The sequence below is a fragment of the Mytilus californianus genome, unplaced genomic scaffold, assembly GCF_021869535.1.
Source record: "Mytilus californianus isolate M0D057914Y unplaced genomic scaffold, xbMytCali1.0.p SCAF_6, whole genome shotgun sequence".
Classification (NCBI taxonomy): domain Eukaryota; kingdom Metazoa; phylum Mollusca; class Bivalvia; order Mytilida; family Mytilidae; genus Mytilus; species Mytilus californianus.
This window is the reverse complement of record NW_026262712.1, coordinates 104,610,859-104,636,151: the sequence shown is the minus strand read 5'-3', so window position 1 is coordinate 104,636,151 and position 25,293 is coordinate 104,610,859. Positions and strand designations below refer to the sequence as shown.

General features: G+C 31.5%; 1 protein-coding gene and 1 long non-coding RNA gene across 2 annotated transcripts; one reads left to right on the top strand and one right to left on the bottom strand.

Moving 5' to 3' along the window:
• Positions 1–4,061: 4,061 nt before the first annotated feature.
• LOC127706255 (uncharacterized) lies at positions 4,062–7,529 on the bottom strand. Its single transcript, XM_052210761.1, has 5 exons — positions 7,495–7,529; positions 5,976–6,122; positions 5,529–5,591; positions 4,981–5,217; positions 4,062–4,349 (listed from the first exon to the last, which is right to left on the bottom strand). Exons 2-5 carry the CDS (start codon positions 6,112–6,114, stop codon positions 4,111–4,113), a joined length of 678 nt encoding a protein of 225 aa, XP_052066721.1. The 5' UTR covers positions 6,115–6,122; positions 7,495–7,529; the 3' UTR covers positions 4,062–4,110.
• Positions 7,530–18,919: 11,390 nt separating this feature from the next.
• Positions 18,920–20,026, top strand: LOC127706265 (uncharacterized). The gene is made up of 2 exons (XR_007984345.1): positions 18,920–19,150; positions 19,759–20,026. It is a non-coding gene; the product is annotated as an uncharacterized LOC127706265 (long non-coding RNA).
• The last annotated feature ends 5,267 nt before the right edge of the window (positions 20,027–25,293 follow it).

The window sequence follows — 25,293 nt, the reverse complement described above, 5'->3', positions numbered from 1 at the left end:
ATTGCGTTGGATAAAAACCGCAATTTTTATACGTGTGCATGCAAAACAAATTTCGTGGAAGAGGGGTTTAAATACAGCACAAACAACATTTTCCAAAAGACCAAAAAAGTGAAAAAGTATATTAAACAACACGCATTTGACTAACAGGTCGAACAACGGATGTTCTTAAACCCTGCTGACTGCCATTAGCGATTGCCAAATAAACGGATCACAAGATGTAACAAAATGAATCTTTATTTAATTTATTAATTCAATAATACCAAACAGAAAACAATAAACTTGCGGAAAAGATGGTATACCGTAAATATGAGATGCAAAAATTTGTACACCATATCCGGATTTCGACAATTAATGTCTCTTCAGTGATGTTAGGAATCGAAACGGTATTTGGAAGGCCATATAATTTTTTTCAATTTAGGATAGATTTTTGAATTTTAAAGAATCGAAATAGGATGAACGGATCATATAAACCCGAAGGCAAATATAATACAAGCCCAAACGAAAAAATATAAATGTGTCGAAATTGAAAACGACGTTCAAACCTATGATTGCGTTGGATAAAAACCGCAATTTTTATACGTGTGCATGCAAAACAAATTTCTTGGTAGAGGGGTCTAAATACAACATAAACAACATTTTCCAAAAGACAAAAAAAAGCGAAAAAGTATATTTTACCAAAACGCATTTGACTAGTAGGTCGAACAGCTGATGTTCTCAAACACTGTTGAATGCTATTGGCGATTGCCAAATAAACGGATCACCAGATGTAACAAAATGGATCTTAACTATTAATTTAATACCAAACAGAAAACAATAAACTTCCGGAAATGATGGTATACCGCAAAAAAAAAGTTGCAAAAATTAGTACACCATATCCGGATTTCGACAATTATTGTCTCTTTAGTGATGTTAGGAATCGAAACGGTATTTTGAAGGCCATATAATTTACCTCAATTTAGGATAGACTCTTGCATTTTAAAGAGTCGAAATAGGATGAACGGATCTTATAAACCCGAAGGCAAATATAATACAAGGCCAAACGGAAAAATATAAACAAGTCTATATTGAAACCTACGTTCAAATATATATATATATATATATATATATATATATATATATATATATATATATATAAATGTATCTAAAAGGAAAACAACGTTCAAACCTATGATTGCGTTGGATAAAAACCGAATTTTTATACGTCTGCTTGCAAAACAAATTTCTTGGTAGAGGGGTCTTAATACAGCACAAACAACATTTTCCAAAAGACCAAAAAAGTGAAAAATGTACATTAAACAAAACGCATTTCACTAACAGCTCGAACAACGGATGTTCTTAAACCCTGCTGACTGCCATAGGCGATTGCCAAATAAACGGATCACAAGATGTTACAAAATGGATCTTTATTTAATTTATTAATTCAATAATACCAAACAGAAAACAATAAACTTGCGGAAAAGATGGTATACCGTAAATACGAGGTGCAAAAATTTGTACACCATATCTGGATTTCGACAAATAATGTCTCTTCAGTGATGTTAGGAATCGAAACAGTATTTGGAAATCCATACAAATTACCTCAATTTAGGATAGACTCTTGAATTTTAAAGTGTCGAAATAGAATGAACAGATCATATAAACCCGAAGGCAAATATAATACAAGCCCAAACGATAAAATATAAATGTGTCTAAATTGAAAACAACGTTCAAACCTATGATTGCGTTGGATAAAAACCGCAATTTTTATACGTGTACATGCAAAACAAATTTCGTGGAAGAGGGGTTTAAATACAGCACAAACAACATTTTCCAAAAGACCAAAAAAAGTGAAAAAGTATATTAAACAACACGCATTTGACTAACAGGTCGAACAACGGATGTTCTTAAACCCTGCTGACTGCCATTAGCGATTGCCAAATAAACGGATCACAAGATGTAACAAAATGGATCTTTATTTAATTTATTAATTCAATAATACCAAACAGAAAACAATAAACTTGCGGAAAAGATGGTATACCGTAAATATGAGGTGCAAAAATTTGTACACCATATCCGGATTTCGACAATTAATGTCTCTTCAGTGATGTTAGGAATCGAAACGGTATTTGGAAGGCCATATAATTTTTTTCAATTTAGGATAGATTTTTTGAATTTTAAAGAATCGAAATAGGATGAACGGATCATATAAACCCGAAGGCAAATATAATACAAGCCCAAACGAAAAAATATAAATGTGTCGAAATTGAAAACGACGTTCAAACCTATGATTGCGTTGGATAAAAACCGCAATTTTTATACGTGTGCATGCAAAACAAATTTCTTGGTAGAGGGGTCTAAATACAACATAAACAACATTTTCCAAAAGACCAAAAAAGTGAAAAAGTATATTAAACAAAACGCATTTGACTGACAGGTCGAACAACGGATGTTCTTAAACCCTGCTGACTGCCATTGGCGATTGCCAAAAAAACGGATCACAAGATGTAACGAAATGGATCTTTATTTAATTTATTAATTCAATAATACAGAAAATAATAAACTTGTGGAAAAGATGGTATACTGTAAATATGAGTTGAAATAATTTGTACACCATATCCGGATTTCGACAATTAATGTCTCTTCAGTGATGTTGAGAATCGAAACGGTATTTGGAAGGCCATATGATTTACCTCATGTGGTGTATCCTTTATGTCAAGTTCGATGGGATAGATGCGTTCAACATAGTCACCAAAATTTGCATTATTTGTACTGTATAATGTCAACGTGTTCAAATAATTTTGTCGTAATCTTTTATGGTTGCGAAGAAGTAGTGCGCACAAGAAAAATACTGTTCGGGGATAACTCTTACAAAGTAAAGTGTTCGAATAAGCAAAAACCGGTTTCAAAAGCGTATAAACTGTTCGATATCATATACAAAAAATCTAAGCGACATCTTTTGAAACAACAATACAGATCATGGAAAAAAAAATAGAAGGAAGAAGAAAAATATCAAAACAAAATCAAAACGTCTTTCCACGGAAAAGTGGAAAGACCTTAAAATAATCAGAACAAAATCAATAAGTCTTTCCGAGGAAATGTGAAAGGACCTAATAAACAGAACAAAATTTAGTAGTAACAACATAACGGTACGTTACCATTTATTCTGCTTCAGATGCGCATTACGACAATAGATGTCTCTTCAGTGATGATTGAGGCCAAAATATTTGAAAATCCAAAGCTTATAAAAAAAAATGAAGAGCTTTTTATAAACCAAAAAGGACAAAAAAGATTGGCAAAGTCGGACAAGGATCAATGCTTTGCATGAGGGAGATATATTCCTTAATTTAAACAAATTCCAAATTTTTGTAACAGCAAATTTTACCTACACAAAATCCGCAATTTTATGCCAGTACTGACGTATTGGCTACTGGGCTGGTGATACCCTTAGTGACTAACAGTTAACCAGCAGAGGTATCGACCAAGTGATAGTAATAACATTAACGATACCAATGGATGTTTCTTAGCGTATTTCGGCTTGATACAAGTCGTCTATTGCAAAGCTCTCCGAAGACGCGTTACTGATTCGTTGACCAATTTCTTGAACTGACATGTGTGGATATCTATCGAACATGAAATATCGTGAATATCACTGTCACAACTATTTATACTTTGTAAACTACAATTTCCCAACACAAACACTTTAACCGATAATCACTGTCTGCCCCAATAGTACCATTAGCATCATCTAGTCATGTGATTACAATTTAATTCAAATTCATAAATCAGAGTACGGGCGAGTACATACTTCATTATAAGTTAATTTGGTGGTTTTGTGATAATTGTACCTGATATGTGTTTATTTATAAATGGTAATTAACAAGTTATTATTATCTTTCTTAAATAAAACAACGTGTCAAGCCTCTTTCAGAGACTAAGATTGCATTAGTTTATCTGTTGTATCGATCATTTGAAGTTCAATTGGGCAGTAAAGTCAGTTGTCAAATTTTACTGAGTGGAATTTTATGAATGATCAAACATACCAGCCATCTACCCATCTATCTGAATACACAAAGACTAAGGCATTTATAAGGAAAAACAAATGTTTATTTCAGCATATTATTTTAATACATTTTATTTTGTACAAACGACACAAAGAACATCTGCTTCATTGGTATACGGAGGACATCGTAAACTGCCACATTTGGTGCGTAGAGGATAAAACAACGCGCCATCTTCATTTCCATTCTTCTTATCCAATGGTTCTGCATTTTTGTCAAAACAGGCATAGTCTTTTTTGAAATGTCCTTTATGATCACTCATCAAATAACCGTTATATTCTGAGTTCCATCCTTTGTAGCAAGTCTGTCTACCTACATTATTTTGGATTGTATAATAACGATAATTAATTACTCTCTATTCTTACTCTGGTTAGAGTTTAAACATCATTGTAAAATTATTTGATATGTGTGCACTAAAAAAATGTATGTGAAGTAATTGTATTAAAGTGCTCACTGGTTAAGTGCTTTTTTCTTTACATTATCCTACCTCAAATTTCAGAAAGAATAAGATTTCAAAATGTTTCATCATTTAGAACAAAAATATTTCATCGTCAACGATGATGCTGTGATTTATGTCCGAGGGACAGTATTATCGTCATGATATTTAATTGTGTAAATCTTTTGTTTATCTTGTTTACAAGAATGAGTCAAAACGTATCTTTAATTTAAAAAACAATAATCAATTTCTTATAAAATTTTACAAAAAGTATATGTATTGTTCATTCGGAAAAAAAGGTCTCAACTATTCTTTAGGCTCTTTTTATTATTTCTATTTAGTCATATATATATATATATATATCTTGATGTCGAGCGTTCCGGTACCAATGAAGTTAGATTCAGAATTTTTTATTGATATTCCTTCTATGATATCAGTATAAAAATATCTGAAATTGCATTTACAAATGATTTGAAGTTTGAACATCGTATTAATATATAATTTTACCTGGTATCATCACGACAGCTGATCTTCGTTTTTGGTAACATACAGAACATGGTACTTCCTTGTTGGTCATACTTTCTGACCATCCTGACGGCTTCATTGATGAACCAAGTTCATATTCACCCCCATGAACCTGGTCATTGTTATATGATTGGTGCTGTCCATTCTCTGGATCATTAGGGAGACATAAATAGTTCACACCACCTCCTTTATACGAATATTGATTTCCACCGACTTGTCCTGTAAGGAAAAAATGTGTTCAAACATCAATTGTGAAGAACATCAGTATAAAAAGATGAGGTATTATCAAAATGAAACGCTCACCCATAAAAAAAGTCGACATCAAAAACAGAAAAGTTTTTGATCAAACGTATATAAAATTTTTCAAAATAGTATTTATATCCTACTATGGCGAATAAAAAAGATTTGGAAAACCAATGATGATATTCAAAATCACTGTGACGAAAAACAAATTCACTTAACTTTACTAAAAGGTTTTGTATTGATATACTTGACGTAGGTAGCTTATACAAGACTCTTTTTTTTATTACCTGAATACACTATGTCGACTTCTTTTGGGCAAATTTTCTTTCCCCAACGTACATAGGTCACTCCTAAAGATAATCACAAAAAACAAAAACAAAAAGAAATTATGACAACAAATTCAAAAAGAAATAAGCTTTTTTTGGTCACTTTAAAGGGAGTATCAAAATTTACATTGGGATAATTGAATTTTTTAAAGCAGGATAACACTCTATATATAAATTCAGAGTCCAATATAGTATTATATGATGTTTGATAAATGAGTATTTTCAGAACGACATTATCATCACTATTGTATCTCTTTTTTTTAAATTGCCCATTTGATTTTATATTCAAAATATGTTAAATTCATAACTCAAAATAGTAAGCGTTCTTAGATTTAACATTTATGAAGTTCTCTTTCAAGTTTTAAATGATAATAAAAGATACATCAAACTTGAAAAACCTGAAACAACCTGTATTGAGTGTTTTGCTTTGCGGTGGACATTCGTCTTTCCTTGATGTATGAAGGTAATGTTTCATCATATCTATCAGTGACTGATCTGAGGCCGACAGGTCATAGTCCTTACATCCATGGCTGTGCACAACCAGCATAACAGTTGCTAGCAAAAATGGCACATAATCAAAACACATAGTGATTCTGCTAAAGATATAAAAAAGTCTTAATCTGCACATGCTGTATAAGCGTAAGGTTTAGTTTAGAGTAGCTGAAATTTAGTTTGATATTTTGATATATGTGTTAAATAAGTAAACTTGCTTAAGTTTGATATTTGGTCTTTTCCGTTTTATTTTTCATTGCCTATTTGGTAGGGTTCGTGCTACTCGGTCTTTAGCTTTCAATGTTGTGTTTTGTATCTTGTTGTTTGTTGTTTTTTTTTTGGTCTTTGGTATCATTTGCATCTCTTTTCGAACGATAGTGTCATGTCCTATTGTTGTGTTTTAAAATCAAAACTCTTATATATTATTAGAATAAAGATACATGACGATTCTAAAAGACAATACTGTCATGTATATTTTCTGTTCCATTATATTGTTTGAAAAACCTTCATTTGCAGGTAAACATTTACATGCATATGTATTTTAGTCTGCTGTCTTTTCTGCGCACTTGAACAATTTCCTGTAAAGCGAAATGTAAAATAACAAAAAAACCGAACTCCAAGGAAAATTCAAATCGAAATGTCCCTAATCAAATGGCAAAATCAAAAACTCAAACACATCGAACATATGGAAAACAAATGTCATATTCCTGACTTGGTACAGGCATTTCCTTATGTAAAAAATGGAATGTTAGAGCTAGCTAAACCTTTATGACAGTCGCATAAAATTTCATTATATTGACAACAATGTGTGAACAAAATAAACAGACATAATAAGTAAAAATGTCAAAAATAGGGGTACAGTAGTCAACATTGTGTTATAATATTAATCACTATAAAAACCAAAAACTTTATAAACAAAGAAAAAAAAGGGCATATAGACAAAGCACATAAGCAAAAATAAAAGACAAGAATACAAAAAATGACCACAGCACAACAACACAATAGCGGGATGCATATGTAACGATCCACGCAAAAATGAATATTACCAAAAAATCGACTAAACAGTAAAGGTTAATAATTTACCAAGACAAATAAAAGAACACTATAACCCGTAATTAAGATGATAAATAAACGTCATTTCCTAGAATCTATACTTCAAGACCATTATGTATTATTTGTGAAGTTGATATAGAATATTTATCAACAAGGTCTTGGTATCTTCCGATGAACTTTTTTAGAAAAATGACGAGACGTTCTTGGACATAACCCTGGTTCATCAATCTTCTGCTCAGACACGTTTTATAAAGTCTGTGTAGCAGCAGAAACATTTCCTACGTACTAGAATATGTCTGGTATCATTTCTGAGTTCAATTTTTCAGTGTTAATATGTCAATCTACCTTAAATTAAATGGTACGGTAAAAGATATAAACATACCTATCCTTCTGATCCGTTTTGAAATGGCAATGCAATATATCTTCAAGATAACCGTAGCTGTTGCTACATTATATATATATAACCTTACCTTCTGTAAAAGGAAAATGAGGTGTTTGCGTGACTAGATATTGACTTTTATTTATACATACCTGTAATATGTATATCATATATTTAGTGTAATTTAGAATGAAAGTAAAAACAAAGTAGCATTCGCTGTGTTATAGGTATAAAAGATAGAATATGCCCTCTCACTTTTTGTGTAAAAGATTTAAGAAAATATGTTAAACAATATCCCATTAAACTCAAATGTACAATAAAGGATACCCATATACAGTCCCGTGTTAGTGTTCTAAATATCTTGAAATATGTCTAGACATGCTAGATATTGACAAGGAGGATCAAATGAGAAGTAGATATACGACACATAGTATGATTTCAGCTTTCTTATAAGGACTTTGTCATTTCGATATAGCGCATTTCGAAGCTTGTGTTTTCAACTAACTTAATACAGGATACTAACTTAAGAGGAAGTTATATTGATAAAATTGAAGTCATTCTTTCGAAAGGTTTATTAACACTACCTTCAATTGGTTGACTGTTATAGAATATTTGTAAGACAGATAACTAAGAATATGTTGAAATGTTGAAACTTTAAAGCCGTCTTCTCTTCCTTGATTATTACATCAATAAATTGTTTTCCTGCCATGAGCTGCACGATAAGTGCCCCTCATGATGGAGAATCTGGAAAACCTTCAGAGGCACGTTAGATCACCAACGGATTTTAAAGGGGTTCGTAATGCACAGTCCTTGCGTTTCTATGCAGTGTTTTGAATAGGCTGTTTTTTATCTTTACGTTCATTTTATGTTTTAGATAGCAAATACAAAATATTCAATAATATACAAGTGTCTTCACCAATTATAAAGCCCTAATTAGCCCCAAATCTAAAAGAACAGTTCTAAAATTTTTAGCAGATGCTAACAAACATACGCAATTTACAAATACAAACAAATATTGAGATCTGATATTTAGAGGCAATTGTAGTTTGAATATATTTTAAGCTCTGAAAAAAGATACAGATTAAGATAAAACAATGATAATGGAATCGCATGAATGAATAATTTTGACATAAGCAAACCACTGCCGAGTTCAATTGACTCGAACTCATAAACAGATTGCCTCAGTGGTACTAGACACAATTTTTTGGAATGTTCTGTTTTGCTTTTATCCTTCTAACTGTTCTGATTTTAGCGCCACTGGTGAGTCTTTTGTTAACGAAACAACTGCTTGGCATATCTGTGATATCTTTGATTATTCCCTAGTCCAATACTTTTGCTCTCATATAAAATATCACTGATGCAATGCAATGTTAAAAAATGTTAAATTATTCAAAACACTTAGTTTTTCGACCCCGGGCGTAGATTGCTTTAGGCGTTCTTGTACAACTTTCCGAATTTTTCAGGTTCATTATTCTATTAAACTTTTGTTTTTGATTTTTCCAATACCAGCGCCACTAATGAGTCTTGTGTAGACTATTCCTAAGTTTATCGGACAAATTTATGAGCATGATATCTTTAGTGACTGAATGTTTTTACCAGTGAAGATGCTTCCTATTTTGAGACGCAGATAAAGAATGATAATATACAGCTATTGCATTTGAATGTGGTCGATACTAGGGTGTACTGAACTGACAGAAGTATATTGATTGAGGACGAAGTCCGAGGTCGATATACTTCTTTTGGTCGACATATCCTTATATTGACGTCATACTCAGCTATTGATTGTTATTTTATTATAATAAATATACTGGAAATAGAACAGATATCGATTTGATTGGTTTTTACGATTGTATCACAATGTATGGAGGTTTCTAGGGTGCCCACTAACATGTTTGACATCGCCAAATTCTATATGTGCCTGTCCAAAGTCAAGAGCCTGTAGTTAAGTGGTTGTTGTTTGTTGCTGTATATCATACTTATTCATTCCTCTTCTTAACAATAGATCAAAAGTTAACTAAGTGTGTAATATAACTATACAGTATACAGTTATAAACGTCTACCGTTCTACATCCTGTCGATATGTTAATTTTGGCTTCTCGGAAGGTCATGTTTTCCTAGACTGTTTTTAAGAAGTCTTCACACTAAATATCAATTGAATGTTTACTGATTGCTATGTTTCTATGATACATGACTTTTTTATTAGTTCGGTACTTTGTGTCTTTAGTGTCTGATGATTCAAGCTCAATTATGATTTTCATAGTTTGCTTTTATGTTGTGATGTTACATCACTGTCCCATGTTACGTGGAGGGTTGGGTGCCCCCTTACATGTTAGACATCGCCAAAATATGTATGTGCCTGTCCAAATGCAAGAACCTTTAATTCAGTGGTTGATGTTTGTTGCTGTATATCATACTGATTTATCTAGTTTATTGTTATGTACATAAATCAGGCTGTTGGTTTTCTTGTTTGAATTGTTCTACGCTTTGCTATGTCTGAAACCTTTATAGCTTGCTATGCGGTATTGGTTTTTCGCATTGTTGATGACCGTAGAATGGGCTGAAATTGGTAACACGGACGTCATTTAGTCTCTGGTGGATAGTTATCTCTTTGGCAATCATATCACATATTAATACTTGTATATCAATTTCTATTTGGATTGAAATATATGTATTATAATGAGTTAAAAAAATAAGCTATTCAAATATTTTTACTTTTTTTTTTATGACATAAATATAGTTATCACGAAATTCATCACAATTCAAATATTGAAAGGTCGTTGTTAAATATATAACAAAATATTTTAAGTTAACAAACACTTAGAAAATATTGTTCGTTGATCAAATTACATCAGTTTGTTCACATTATGTTCTTTATATAGTTTGTTGTCAACTCTCATGCATATGAAAAGGATGAGGAATGTTTAGATTCATTATTTCACGCCTCAAATTGCAATAAATAGTCAAAAATCTATTACAGATGTACAGACGGACAAGGGTAAACACTTAATGACCCCTCTATCGCGGAAACGAAAATTTCAGCATCTTTATCATTTATAAAGGGGCATTAATCTAGAACGGTAAAAGTGACGCCACCCAAATTGGAGCTTGATCTGTGTTTTGTGGTAATAATAATAATAATAATAATACTTTATTCAGAAGCACAACAGCTTGTAAAATATACATGTTTAAATCAAATTATAAATGCATCAGTGTAATATTAATAACAATAGTTATATAAAATACACACGGAGAATGACAATACATTCATATGACGAATAAGCATTGTGCATAAGTTTCATAACATTTGGTTGAGGTAAATTAAAGTTAGGAAACGGAAACTCATTTTGGAACGTACGTACAGACGGACAAGGGTTACACTGAATGCGCCCTCCTTCGCGGCGGGGGGAGGGGGGCATAAATATATATTTTTAATGAGGAACTCCATCAAACTGATCACTTGTTCTTCGGTGTTTTATGTTTTAAAAAGGTCCAAAACATACGTCCCCATGGACACCGTGGCTTCTGAAATGATAGGTATCCCCTTATCACCAACATGACAAATACATTGAATATGACATATTCAGATCATCATACTAATGACAAACGCAATAATCTTAGAACGAGGACGTGTTATGTTCTGGACTTTAATGACTCTGAACACACAACACTGGAAATGAAATACCAAAACCTGAAAGACCTGTAAAACAGATGCTCAATTTACTAGCAATTTAACTAAACTACAAAATGTATTTTGCTTTACCAGAAGCTACGATGATCATGATTTATGATCATAATTATAAATCAACAAATCTCGTCTACGTATCAGAGTCTAACCTTTGCAGATTAGTATATGTCGGTGAAATGGAAGGAAGGTTTAATAAACGTATTTTCGGCCATAGACACCAACAACAATTTAAGCGACATTGTTTACCAGCATTTCAATCAACCTGATCATTCAATCCTTTCTATGCAAGCTCGCATCATCGAAAAAGTATACCACAGGACTAACAATTCTCATCTTGCAACACATCTCCGTTGACGAAAGAAAACTGGAATCGAAATTTGGAATTACGAACCCATATGGTTGCAATGACAAAATTGATGGCATAGGTATTATATCGTGTTCTTCCTATAGGTGAATATGATGAACATTTCCAACTCTACCCCTCGACGTAGTCGTGATAACTGTCGTTATACATCAACTTCTCTTCATGATGTGTCTATTAATGACCTTCTACCACTTAATCAAAAGCCGTTGGGTATGCATCACATTTGCACGAAGTATTATTCACTATCCCTTTCAAAACTTCATTCTCTCTATATCTTTTGTTTGGAAAACTCTGTTACAAACTCCATTCAAACCAATATACACTTACAGCTATCATCTCAGATATTGCCAGTCACATATATTTCAAACATTCGCATTGGAAAAGATGAAACGGAAAAAAAGATTCTTTCCAAAACTTTCCATGGTCAAAAAGTTTTCGATGCCATCAACTTGTGTAATATTTTTTATCATAAATCAGTCCGCTAGAAAATACCTCCTTATTTCAAAAATCCTTCATTGTATTTGATATTTTAAGTTACATAAGGGTCCTTACAAACAACGTAATATTACGGGGTTTTCCAAGTGCTCAACGAAACCTCTTTTTAAATTATAGCAATCAAAGCGGGGCTTTAAAGTTGTTGAGAAACTACCTATTATAGAGGCGGTGTGAATCAGATGTCGATACTAAATTTTCCAAGATCTGTTCGAGTACATACAATACTCCTTCGACTTGCAATAGTATTAAAAAACATTTGACTTTTCTACACTATACACAAGAATTATCCATTCCAAACTTTACTAATTATATAACAATAGCAGCTTACCACGTGTGAGTTTTCCGCATGTATTCTTATATTCTAATGTTTGCAACAATTGTTTTGAACTCGATTCCGTATTTCAGCCTTTTCATTTTATAAGTTACTTCCTTTACCGAAAACGAAAGTTGACAAATTGAAAGACTCAATATAGTTTAGTTTCATTTTGCTTAGGTATCCCGTCGGAAATAACAGATACACAAGATGAGGAGTTTTTCAAGTATCTACATATTGTTTATGAATTATTTTCTAAAAGTGATAATCTGAGCGATGATGATGATATTAAAGATGCTTTATGTAAATGTAGTGAACTCCTAATTATAAGCCCGTTACACATTTAAAAAAAAAGAAGAATAAGAAATAAATATCAGCAGTAAAATATAACCTCTGAGTAGACAACTTATTTATAACTTGCACATTATGAGATACGAAATTCTTGCAAGAATAGACATTTTAAGTTGTAGGAGGAAAATGAACATTCCGAGTCAGAACAGGATGATACTTTTTATATAAATTATTCAATCAGATGAAGACAATCGTGAATATATGAAACATTAGCTGCAGAAGTGAAATACAGAAGTGTTAATTTACCTTCTTTCCAAAGATTATGGAGTGAATTATGTCCAAATATTGTGGTGTCAAACCCATGCACTAAAAAGTGATTTAATTGATAAATACAATACACATATTCATCTAGCCAAAAACGGAGGTACAATGGCAGAAAACAGTGCTCTTCAAGCAAAAAAAAAAAACTATGCAAAAATCCCAAAGAACAGCCACAATTCAGGTAATTATACTTATGTCGTTAAAAGCAGATTCATATGAACTGAAAAGTGAGCAACAAAAAAATACATATTTGAATATCAATATTTTGCTGTTTTTACTTATCATGTTTATAAACTAAAAAAAAAACAATAAATCTCATGATAACCCAGTAACCCAGGTTTAGTATCCCTCTAAAGTAAATGACTCCTAGAAAGAGTAATGTGTTTGGGATGTGCTATGAAGGTTCATGTATGAACAAATATCACTCTGCCATTTATCGTGTATATATTGACTTTTTATGATGAGAGCACAAAATTGGAATTTATTATTAATATGAAAAATAAGATTTTAGTCGTCTCTGATATTGATAAATCATACATTTTTCGAAATTTCGGCATGAAATGTTTAACATATATAAATTTCATCATGATTCAATCGACCTATATTTTCTGTTTAACACAATCTAACAGTTTTAAAACGTCATCGGTGTATGAGGACACATTTAATGAGCCAGTGTTTTGTAAAATAAACGGCTCGTCTTTTTTCTCTCGAGTTGAATATGTAGGTAAAAAGATTTAATAGAAAAATATTCAGTACTACCTTCACAAATAATGCAAAATTGTCTTGATTGGAAGATTATAACTGCTGACGATGTGTATCATTTTATTAACTTTTGCAGTATTTTTTTAATTATGTTCTTTTTGATAGTATGACTATCACCATGGCTCAGTATTTGTTCATTCGGCATTCGGTGTTTTAGCTTTGGGCGGGTGCTGCTAAAGGATCGCATTTTACACATGGAAGTTTTAGTGTGTTATAACTATTTTGTTAAACCTCGTATTCATATTTAACTTAATTTGTAATTTATCGGTAAATTGTGTATTTGTCATTATATTTTACTTAACTGGACCAAATGTTATATTTTATCAACTACAACAACTTATTTTGTTTTTATAAATTTTGCAATATAAAGCGTCATATAATGAATCTAAAAATACCTCCTCCTTTGGGACAAAATAGGTGTTATCTCATTTGCATTACCTTAAAATGTGAACGAAACTTGATATTTTGCCAATAGAAATTTCTCTGATACATAGGCATTATTTACACAAAAAATGTTAATAAAAGAAGATGTGGGGTAAAACGCAACTGGTGATCCCCTTAAAATTTTCATATCGTTGACGCGAGTTTGTTCACATAACTAAAATATTTGTAAACGCTTATCATATGCATTCTGAACATTTACAGACCTATTTTACAATTAAACATTAACTATATCTGTGACATCATAAATGCTACCTATAATTTTATTTAAATATTTAGATGCAGTACAAGGAGTTCTGAATGCATACAAAATTTTATCCAAATCCGAAATATCGCCCAAGTATACTTTGCTTTTACTTTAAGCTTTGACCAACTTTGTTTCTTATCAAATACACTTTTACATATCCAACATGAACCATTTTCGTTTATGTTACACACATTCTATCCATTAACACACAAGAGTTTTGATATACTAATAAAACCTAAGAGCTTTATAGAATTTTCATTTAAAGTAATAAAAAAAACCTCATTAATGACCATATAGATGGGACAAGCTTAAAAGTCTGATGAGCTTAATTGAATATTAATGAATTTTGCGAGCAAACGTGATTTACATTGACAAAGTTCATTTATAAGAATACTTGGGATCTTCCAGATCTGTATGTAATGTTATTTACAGAATGAATATGTGTTTGGAAGATCAATTGTGTCCGCAACTGCTATGATGGTTGTTGAAAACCATAAATGTAAGGACTATGTCATGTCAGCATCAGACCAGACCAGTCATTGATAGATATGAAAAAACAAAACGTACATACTTCAAGGAAAGAGGAATATACGCAACCAGACAAAACATCCCAGTTTTTAAGTTTATGACAAGTTTTTATTGTTTTTAAAAATTTAAATATGAATAAGGAACTGAGAGTAGACAACAAATTGTAAATAAAAAAATTAAGTTAACAAACTGATGTCATTTGATCAATGAACAATATTTTCTATGTGTTCTTTGAACTCATTATGATACATATATTCAAATTAAAATAGTAATTAATCTAAAAATAAGATGTAGTACCATTGGCAAATACTGAATATTGAAAATACTACCCACTAGAGACCAAATGACTTTCATGCTACCAACTGTAGACAGGTCTATGGTCTTCAACAATTAGCAAAAAACCATACCGCATAGCAAGCTATAAAGCTATACATAACAAAACAGAAAACAATTCAAACGAGAAAACCAAAGGCCTGGTTTATGTACAACACAATAAACTAAATAAATAAATATGATATACAGCAACACACAACAATCACTAAATTACAGACTCCTGGCGTAGGCATATACAGAATTTGGCGGGGATATACAAACTTTGGTGAGGTTGATCATGTTGGCTGGCACCAGATCCTCCACGTAACCCTGTGACAGTGATGTAACACACAATTTAAAAAACAAACTATAAATATCATCGTTGGACTTGACTCATCAGACACTGAAGACAAAAAAGTACCGAAACAAATGAAAAGTACAGAAAAGGACGTCGATATGAGGATATATCAACCAAAAGAAGTAGTTCGTCCTCCGACCTCTTCCTCCATCGATTTACTCTTGGCTGGTTAGTACATCCTAGTATCGACTACATACAAAGGACATAATTGTATATTATCATTATTTCACAACGTTTGATAGCATTATGAACCTGACAAATCTGAAAAGTTGCACAAGAAACGACTAAGGCAATCTATGTCTGTGATTGAAAAAACCTAGTCTTTTGAATAATTCAATAAGGTCATTTTATACATAACATTTACAGATAGAAAACATATCAATGATATGTAATGTCAGAGCAAAAGTACTGGGCTGGTAATTAATCAAAGATAACAGGCCTTTAATTTTGTATGCCGTATGTCAAACACGCGTTTCGTCTACAAAAGACTCATCATTGGCGCTCGAACCAGAACAGTTAGATGGGTAGAAAAAAAAAGAAAATTCCTAAAAATTTTGCGTAATACCGCTGAGCCAATTTGTTCGGTATGAGTTTGCTTATGTTAACATTCTTAGTTCAATCGATTAATTTTTTTTCTTTTATCTTAATCTGTATCTTCTTTATGTATGAGATTATCGTTAAACTACAATTGCCTCTTAATTTCAGATCTCAATATTTGTTTTAATTCGTTAATGGCATATGTTTGTTGTCATCTACTACAATTATTTAGACTGATTTAAGACTTGTTTACGACCCCCCCCCCCCCCCCCCAAAGCGTTGGTGATTTAAAATTCTCCTGTAGGGCTCCCGTTGTGCAGCTTATGAGATATGGTGATGCAATAATTGAGGAAAAGAAGACGGCATTGAAGCTTCAAAATTTTTAACATATTCTTAGTTATCTGTTTTACAGATATTCTATAAAAAGTCAAATAATTAATGGTACTGTTAATAAACCTTTCGAAGGGAGGAAATCAACTTTACAAATATAAACCCATCGTTCAATAGCTTCCTCTTAAGTTACAAACCTGTATTAAGTTAATCATGATGGGAAACACAAGCTTTGAAATGCGCTATATATAAATGACAATTCCTAATTGGGAAGCTGAAAACACAATATTTGATATACATATTACATGTATGCCTCACTGTGACTTTGAGATTAAGAAAAGCAATAAAAGCGCTGTTCCTTTGCAATTTGTGTGTTGCATGTAATGTATTTGTGTCATGGAAGGATACCCCAAATCCTTTGTTTTTCTATTGTGTATATTTACTTCTCAATCGATCCTCCTTGTCAATATCTAGATGTATTTCAAGATATTCAGCAGATTAACACTAGTGTAGTGTTTAAGCGGTATCCTTAATTGCAATTACGAGTGTAACATATTGTCTTTAGACCTTGACTCAAATTGTAAGGGGGCGTATTCTATCTATTAGATCTATTACGTAGAGAATGCTAGTTTGTTTATACTTTCATTCTAAACTACACTCTATATTTTATTTACATATCACATGTATGTATAAATAAAAGTCAATATCTAGTCACGCAAATGCCTCATTGTCCTTTTTTTCAGAAGATAAAGCTATATACATAATGTAGCACCAGCCATAATAATCTTGAATATATATTGTATTGTTATTTCAAAACGGATCAGAAGGAAAGGTATGTTTATAACTTTTACAGTACCATTTAATTTAAGGTAGAAAGAAATATTAACACTAAAAAACTATACTCAGACACGATACCAGGCATATGATTTAGTATTTGATTTTGCCATTTGATAAGGGACTTTCCGTTTTGAATTTTCCTTGGAGTTTACTATTTTTGTTATATAACTTTTTAGTGCGTAAGAATAGCTTTACATAACATTCTTAAGTGGCCAACAAAAAAAAAAAAAAAAAACAAACTAACAAAAAAAAAAACCAAAAAACAACAGGGGAAAATACATATTTATATAAATGTTCACCAGCGGAATATTCACGGAAGTTATTCATTGATCAACTTTTTTCAAACAATATGATTGAACAAACAAATACATGACTGTCTTGTCTTTATGATTCGTCAGGTATCTTTAATTCAGAAGAGTTTTGATTTTAAAACAAAAATGAAGCGTGATTAAAAACAGGCAATAAAAAAATAAAATGAGATTGGTCAAATCTCAAACTCTAGCAAGTTTACTGCTCTAACTCAAATTAATCTGAATATTTCCGCTACTCTAGACTAAACAATAAATAATTTTGTTAACAATGCATGTCAACGATTGAAATCAATTCCATTTTTATATTATTTGCAGAATCGACATGTTTTTTGCCTATGTGACATTTGTGCTAGCAACTGTTAGGCTGGTTGTGCACAGCTATGGATGTAAAGACTATGACCTGTCGGCCTCAGATCAGTCACTGATAGATATGATGAAACATTACCTTCATACGTCAAGAAAAGACGAATGTCCACCGCAAAACAAAACACTCAATACAGGTTTTTACAGTTTTAGCAATTTTGATGTATGTTTTAGTGTTACTTAAAAAGTGAAAGGCAACTGATAAGATAATGTAAAATATGAAAAAAAAGCTTACTGTGTTGAGTTATTAATTCAATACATTTCAAATTATACAAACCGACATGTGCATTTTTTTTTAAACAATTGTGATGGTAATGTAGTTATGAAAATATTTCTCATTCACCAAACAAAAAATGTATACGTGATGTAAATCTATGTTGAATTTATGATTAAAGTATTATGTTGTTAAAAATATTGAATTGTTCGCATGTCATTTTTTTAAGTTCCTTTAAAGTGGGGAAAATAACAAACATAGCTTTTTTACTTTTTTCTTTTGTGTTTATCTTTAGGAGTTACCTACATACGTTGGGGAAAGAAAAGTTGTCCAAAGGGAGTTGATATGGTGTATACAGGTAATACAACATTATTCTGGTATAAACTAACTTTATCAAGTATAAAAATCCTCAACTTTTCAGTAAAACTTATTAACTTCATTTTTCTTCCCAGTAATGTTGGTAAGTAATATATCTTCAGTGGAATTACGGATTTAGTCTTACGCTCATACATATAACTCTGTGGTAGGATAGAGATATATTTTGAAAATTTATAAAGATAGTCATTACGACTTAATGTACGTTTGAACAAAAACTATACTGTGATTTGATAAACCGATCTTTGATGGATAGTTATATCATTTAAATGATACCATATCTTTTTTATACTAATGTTTTTTAAGAAATAATTTTAGAACACATTTTTGCCGTTCAGGACAAGTTGGTGGAACTTATTTTTCATATAGAGGAGGTGGTGTGGACTATCTATGTCTCCCAAATGATCCAGAGAATGGACAACACCAATCATATGGCAATGACCAGATACATGGAGGTGAATAACATCTAAGTTCATCAATGAAGCCATCAGGATGGTCAACAAGTATGGACAACAAGGAGGTGCCGTGTTCTGTATGTTACCAAAAACGAAGATCAGCTGTTTTGATGATACCAGGTATATCAATTAATACGATGTTCACAATTAAGACTTTTGAGGACTCATTTGGAAATACAATTTAGAATAGTTTGTTGCCGAAATCAATCAAGTTTAGACAGCAAAAACATGAATCAGTGAATATAAAAACGGAGAATGCCTTAACAGAACAGTTGACACTGTTTAGGTTATTTTTTCGATGAAGAAGCTACATTTATTCTTTTATATACAATAATATAACATATATCTGTAAATAAACCTATTGACTCTCCATTTGAAAGTATGTTTTACTCATATTTGTTTCACCAAATTCACTGCAAATTTCACCAAAAACTTTACATGATGAAATATCATGACAAAGTACTGTCAATCAGACATAGATAACAAATTCACTGGAAAACATTTAAACGGTCTGTTTAAACAGTTTACATGATAAAACGTAAGGGAATTAGCATATCAGGTTGAAAAATATATTGTATATAACAAAAAGAGTAGTAAGCGAATAGTTTAAAAAGATATAATACTTCACATATTCGTTACTAATCACACAAATATCAAATAATACTACCATGTTACCAGATTAGGAATCAATAGTTTATCAATAGCATAAAATGTAAATATTAATTCAGGTCGACAGACTTGCTATAAAGGATGGAACTCAGAATAAAATGGTTATCTGATGAGTAGTCATAAAGGACATTACAAGAGTGACTACGCATGTTTGGACAAGAATGCAGAACCATTAGACGACAAGAATGGAGAGGAAAGTGGAGCTTTGTTTTATCCTATACGAACCAAATGTAGTAATTTAAGATGCCCTCCATATACCAATGAGGCAGATGTTCTTTGTGTCGTGTGTACAAAGACAAATGTATAGAAATAAACATACGAAACGATCATTGGTTTCTTAATCTATTCTGATAGATGTCTAGTATTATTAATCACTTACAGAAAACGTCCCTACGATATGATATTTTCGTATTGTTAGTACTGCCAAAATGAACTTCAAATGGTCGATACAACAGATCAAGTAATGAAATCTAAATACTTGAAAGACTCTTTGTTCTAAATAAGAAAAGATAATGATTAATTGTTTATTACCATTATCATTAGAAAAACAATATGTCAAGCAGAATTGTCATAAAACCATCAATTTTAACTTATAGGGAAGTCTCTACTAGCTAGCCATCTGATCTATAAATAAGAATTTGATTTAAGACATATTCTATCGTTAAGATATGAAAATGATTGAGCAACATGCACGCCCTTAAAAAATCTCTCTCCATATTACACGTACAAGCTTTAGATCATGAATTTATAAGTGTCTTTAAAATAGTATAACTACAGTGGCAAAATGCGTGTAACTTACGAGCTGACACAAACAAATACATATCTACAGTGTTAATAACTAAATGCATATTATATCTAAGAGTGTATGCGTAGGCAATTAAGCATCACTGAGTAATGTACTACAAGGAATGAAATTATCAAAGTAAGAAATAGTTCTAGCATGTAGGGTGAACTGTATTATTTTCATTCCTCAAAGTACAAGGGGTTTGTCTTCACTAGTAACGGTTTTTACTACTGAAACGGTCATTTTAAACTGAACAACTCTTAAATACCTGAATTTACCGCAAGGAAAAATGTCAAGATCTTTTTCAGTTATTCAGTACGTGTTCAGTACCCTGACCCGCGCAGGAGATTTAGTACAGTTCAGTACTGGTTCAGGTAATTAAGAGAAAACGCCTTGCATTTGATTTAGTAGCGTCAAGAACGTTTTCGTACAAATCAGTACATCGATGAAATAGTCGTTTGGGAATTTTCAGTAGTGTTCAGTGCCAGGTAGATCTATCAATTTTGACATAAAATACTTTGTGCGTATTTATAAGGCTTGTCTCCCTTTATTCGAGCTTGGACTATAATTTTCAGTACATTGATCGATTTCTCAATGATATTGATTTCTTTCTGTGAAAAAATACTTCTGCTTTGTTCAATTGTCCAAAATAAAATATATTTGAAAGTCAAATGATTGTAAATTACAATGAAAATGAAATCTGTTGTCGGAATTGCGTACAAATTGTTACCTAGCTTTAACGACGGAAACGCGGCTATTGATGAAATGCAAACCTTTAAACTGGCAATCCCCGCTTTCAGTAAAATTCGGGTTCTACAATTCTATGACTTTATATATTTTGCTGAATAAATCGTAAATGTCAAATATATTTTGTTATTGTAAATACCAATTTTCTCTGTGACTATGACACGTAGATTTATGAGAATAAAGTACATTCATTCACTTTGCAATTTATATTTTTTTATGTTTATTCGAATACATAACCATTAAATATATAAACCTGTTAATTGTGACACATTAAATTAGTCCCATTATAAATATTGCAAATACGTCATATAAACCTCAACTTGATTAAGATTTTGACCCTAACTGAATCTTTGCAAAAATCTTCCTATGACATATAAAAAAATAATATATAATATTAAAACTATTCAAGACATTTTTATATCAACTTGTATATATAAAAATATAATTTAAAGAGGAGGACGACATTTTGCACATGTGTAAGTTTTTTAAATACACAGTTTCTTACAAAATTTCGTGTTAGTAAACGTAATGGAATCCTATTAAAAATAATATATTCAAAACACTGATTATATAATAATTTGAACAAATTTGGAGATGTGTATATTTTTTTCCGATTACACTATGAATCTATTAATTAAATACCTAAAAGATCATTCATAGCAAAAAATTGAAAAATAATTTTAAAATTCCGAAATAAATTACCTAACACACAAATGCAAGAAATGTATGGATGTGGGTTTACAGAATAGAGAATGATGGGCAAAAAATATAAAGAATAGAAAATACTGATGTGCTAAAATATAAAGAATAGAGAATAACGGGCAAAAAGTATTAAGAATAGAAAAAAACGACTTAAGAAATTAAAGAATACAGACTGAATGAAGGACCTCCATCCAGTCCCTCATGTAACACCGATTTGTGAATTATTCTATAGCTGTTACACATTCATATATTAACTTCTATGTCATTTGGTCTCTGGTGGAGAGTTACTTCATTGGCAATCATACCACATATTTCTATTTTTATATATAACATTCAAATAGTTCAGTGCGTAACAATATTAAAAGAAATTATATTTTTCATTGGGTTATAGAAAAATATTATAACAGTTATCATTTTTTTTTATAAATTTAGAAAAACGAAACAAATGTTAAAGCAAAAACATGTATACAATACAGTTGCCAATTATGTCTCTAATGAAAAAAGTATATGTGTTTATTTAATTATTCATCAATTTTTTTTTTTAATCGATTTCCTTTTATTGACTCTCTGCTTACCAAAGGGAAGCAATCCGTATATTATTTTGATGCACTGAACACTACTGGACAACAATTCTATCGATGAACTGAAATGATCTAAAACGTACTTTCTTCTACTGATTCGAAGGCAAAGCGTTTTTTCTTAATTACCTGAACCAGTACTGATCGATACTTAATCGCTCGAGGTAATCAGTGTACTGAACATGACCTGGACAATTGAAAAAGGTCTTGACATTTTTCTTGCAGTAAATTCAGGCATTAAGAGTTGTTCAGTTTAAAATTACCGTTTCAGTAGAAAAAACAGTTACTAGTGCTTGGAAAAGATGACTGGATTAACTTATATAAGTATGTAGGTGTCATCCCAATTAATATGCTTAAACAATATAAGCTTATGTTTATTTTGTGTATTCCCATAAGTTTTTATTCCTAAAACAATGTAAAGTTTATGACTTGAAAAATTACGACATGGTCCAGCAGAAATTCTAGCAGCTTCTGTTGGAATATTTTCAAGAAGCTCGGACTTATATATAAGTATAAGTGAATTCTTGTCTATTAAATGTAAAACTTGTCGAAGTACAGATAAACGAGAGCATGCTTTATATAAATATTATAAATATGTTTGTTCCATGAAGTTGATAACTTAAAAAGTTAACACAAGATGACAGTGATTATCTATAATTATTTCCCAACCTCTTCACCAATAGTCCAAAAACAAAAGCAGGTGGATGTTCACTTTCCATTCTATACATGTGTCTTTTGTTTTCTTGGAGTTAAGTTAAGCGTCCCATAATCTAGTCTAGTTTGAGAAAAGTCATCAGTCAAAGAAGCAGCTGCTGTAGCATGATCATCGTCTACTAAGATTAAGATTAAGATTTTAACACAATGTTGTCTGCTGTACCCCAATTTTTTACATTTTTACCTATTATGATTGTTTGTTTTGCTCACATATTGTTGTCAGTATAATGTCATTTTATGCGACTGTCATACAAATTAGAGGTTTAGCTAGCTAAAAAAAACAGGTTTAATCCACAATTTTCTACATACGGAAATGCCTGTACCAAGTCAAGAATATGACAGTTGTTTTCCATTCGTTTGATGTGTTTGAGCTTTTGATTTTGCCATTTGATAACGTACTTGCCGTTTTCAATATTCCTTGGAGTTCGGTATTTTTGTTATTTTGCTTACTACTATAAAAATGATGAAGAGTCATCTGCAAAAAGTCTAACGTTACTGTCAATGTCATCTACTAAAATCATTTATATACATGAAAAACAGAAAGGGTCCCAAAACTGATCCTTGATGAACGCCTACCATGTATAGTTGAGGAAAAGCTTTTTGTTAACGATCAGAAAGATAACGATCTACTCAAAATAACAGCCGCACATTTAAGCCAGAATTTCAATAAAGGACCTGTATGCCCAAATTTATCAAAAACTCTAGATACATAACACAATAAAAACATCATATCCCTCCCTTATCCAGATTACTGATAATTTTTTTAATATTTCAATAAACTGATCAACAGAAGAGTCTCCTGGCTGGAATCAAGATTGAAAAACGGCTATTTAACTTCATATAATTATACAATTGATTAAAAGGAATCTTTACAATAATCTTACAAGCAGTACTACAGAATCTCTGATTTGTTCAATAGATAAATAAAAACTTGGCCAACATGTTCTAAAAATGTGGTTGTGTTTTTTGGTAAGATTTGCCACTGACTTGACAATGCGCCACCGTTTTCAGGAGGAATATTTTTATCAATCGATTGTGATGTCAGTTTGCACATGTAGTCATCATTTGCCTTTCTAACTAAATTGACGATTTCGAATTTTGATTTAATTGCAATTACATAACTAGATGACGTTTTACAGGCTCTTGGAATAAATAATTTGGTTGGGCACAGCACCCTTTTCCTAACCTTGGAAATTGGTGTAACAGCAACAAAAAAAATCAAACTGTTAAAATCATTTTGATATGGCTTGCCTCTTTATGTCAGCAAACATCTCAAGAAACTGACAAAGAACAAAAGACATAAAGTACTGATATACAAATAGTTCCAGTTACTGAAAGCGGGTTCTTTCAGACTTATAGTCTGGCTCAAACTTTGCTGTCTACCAAAAAATCGCGATTATTTTTTTTATTTGTACAAACACTTATTCCAAACAGCGATTTCTTAAGAAAATAAATGTACAACACGATTCACGTACCTCGGGTCATTCCGAAACTGTCTTGATGCGTGTACGTAGCATTTTAGAATTCTCTATGGGAAATTAACATTGCAATGATCGCCTATTTTTTCCGGCTGTTTTGTTTGGGAGAATGTATTTACGTCATCAAAGTTCACGCGACGTTACGTACAATAATAAAAGGGAAATAACTCGTACGAAAGACGCTGACTGTGACTTGAAACCAGCTGATTGTCTGACTACAGAGGAAAGAAAAAATTAAATCTGAAAGAAGAAATGAGTGTTAAGCAAGTAAAATAATTTGAGGTAAACCATACAAATTCTCAAAAATAAAAAAATGGGTTTTTCTGGTAATGATTTCTATGTTCGTTTTTTAGATCGGAATCAACGGTTTGAGATAAAAACAAAATTGCAGTAATTATAGGTACATCTGTGAAAATCGAGCAATTCATACAGAAAGACCCATTTGCATTTCTTTTCTTCTCTTCTGGAATTCACACAAACAACACTCGACCCTTTCATATCCAGGAACTTCAACACAGACAAATAAATGATGAAGCCGATGTGAATGCCCCCCCCCTCCCAAAAAAAAACACGAGAAAAAAATCTACACGT

Bases quoted from the DNA above. Each gene is read 5' to 3' on its own strand.
- LOC127706255 (XM_052210761.1), bottom strand. From the start codon at position 6,114: ATGCTGGTTGTGCACAGCCATGGATGTAAGGACTATGACCTGTCGGCC. The intron at 5,592-5,975 runs GTTGTTTCAGGT...GATTATCTTTAG, and splicing joins AAGCAAAACACTCAATACAG to GAGTGACCTATGTACGTTGG. The intron at 5,218-5,528 runs GTAATAAAAAAA...TTTTCCTTACAG, and splicing joins AGTCGACATAGTGTATTCAG to GACAAGTCGGTGGAAATCAA.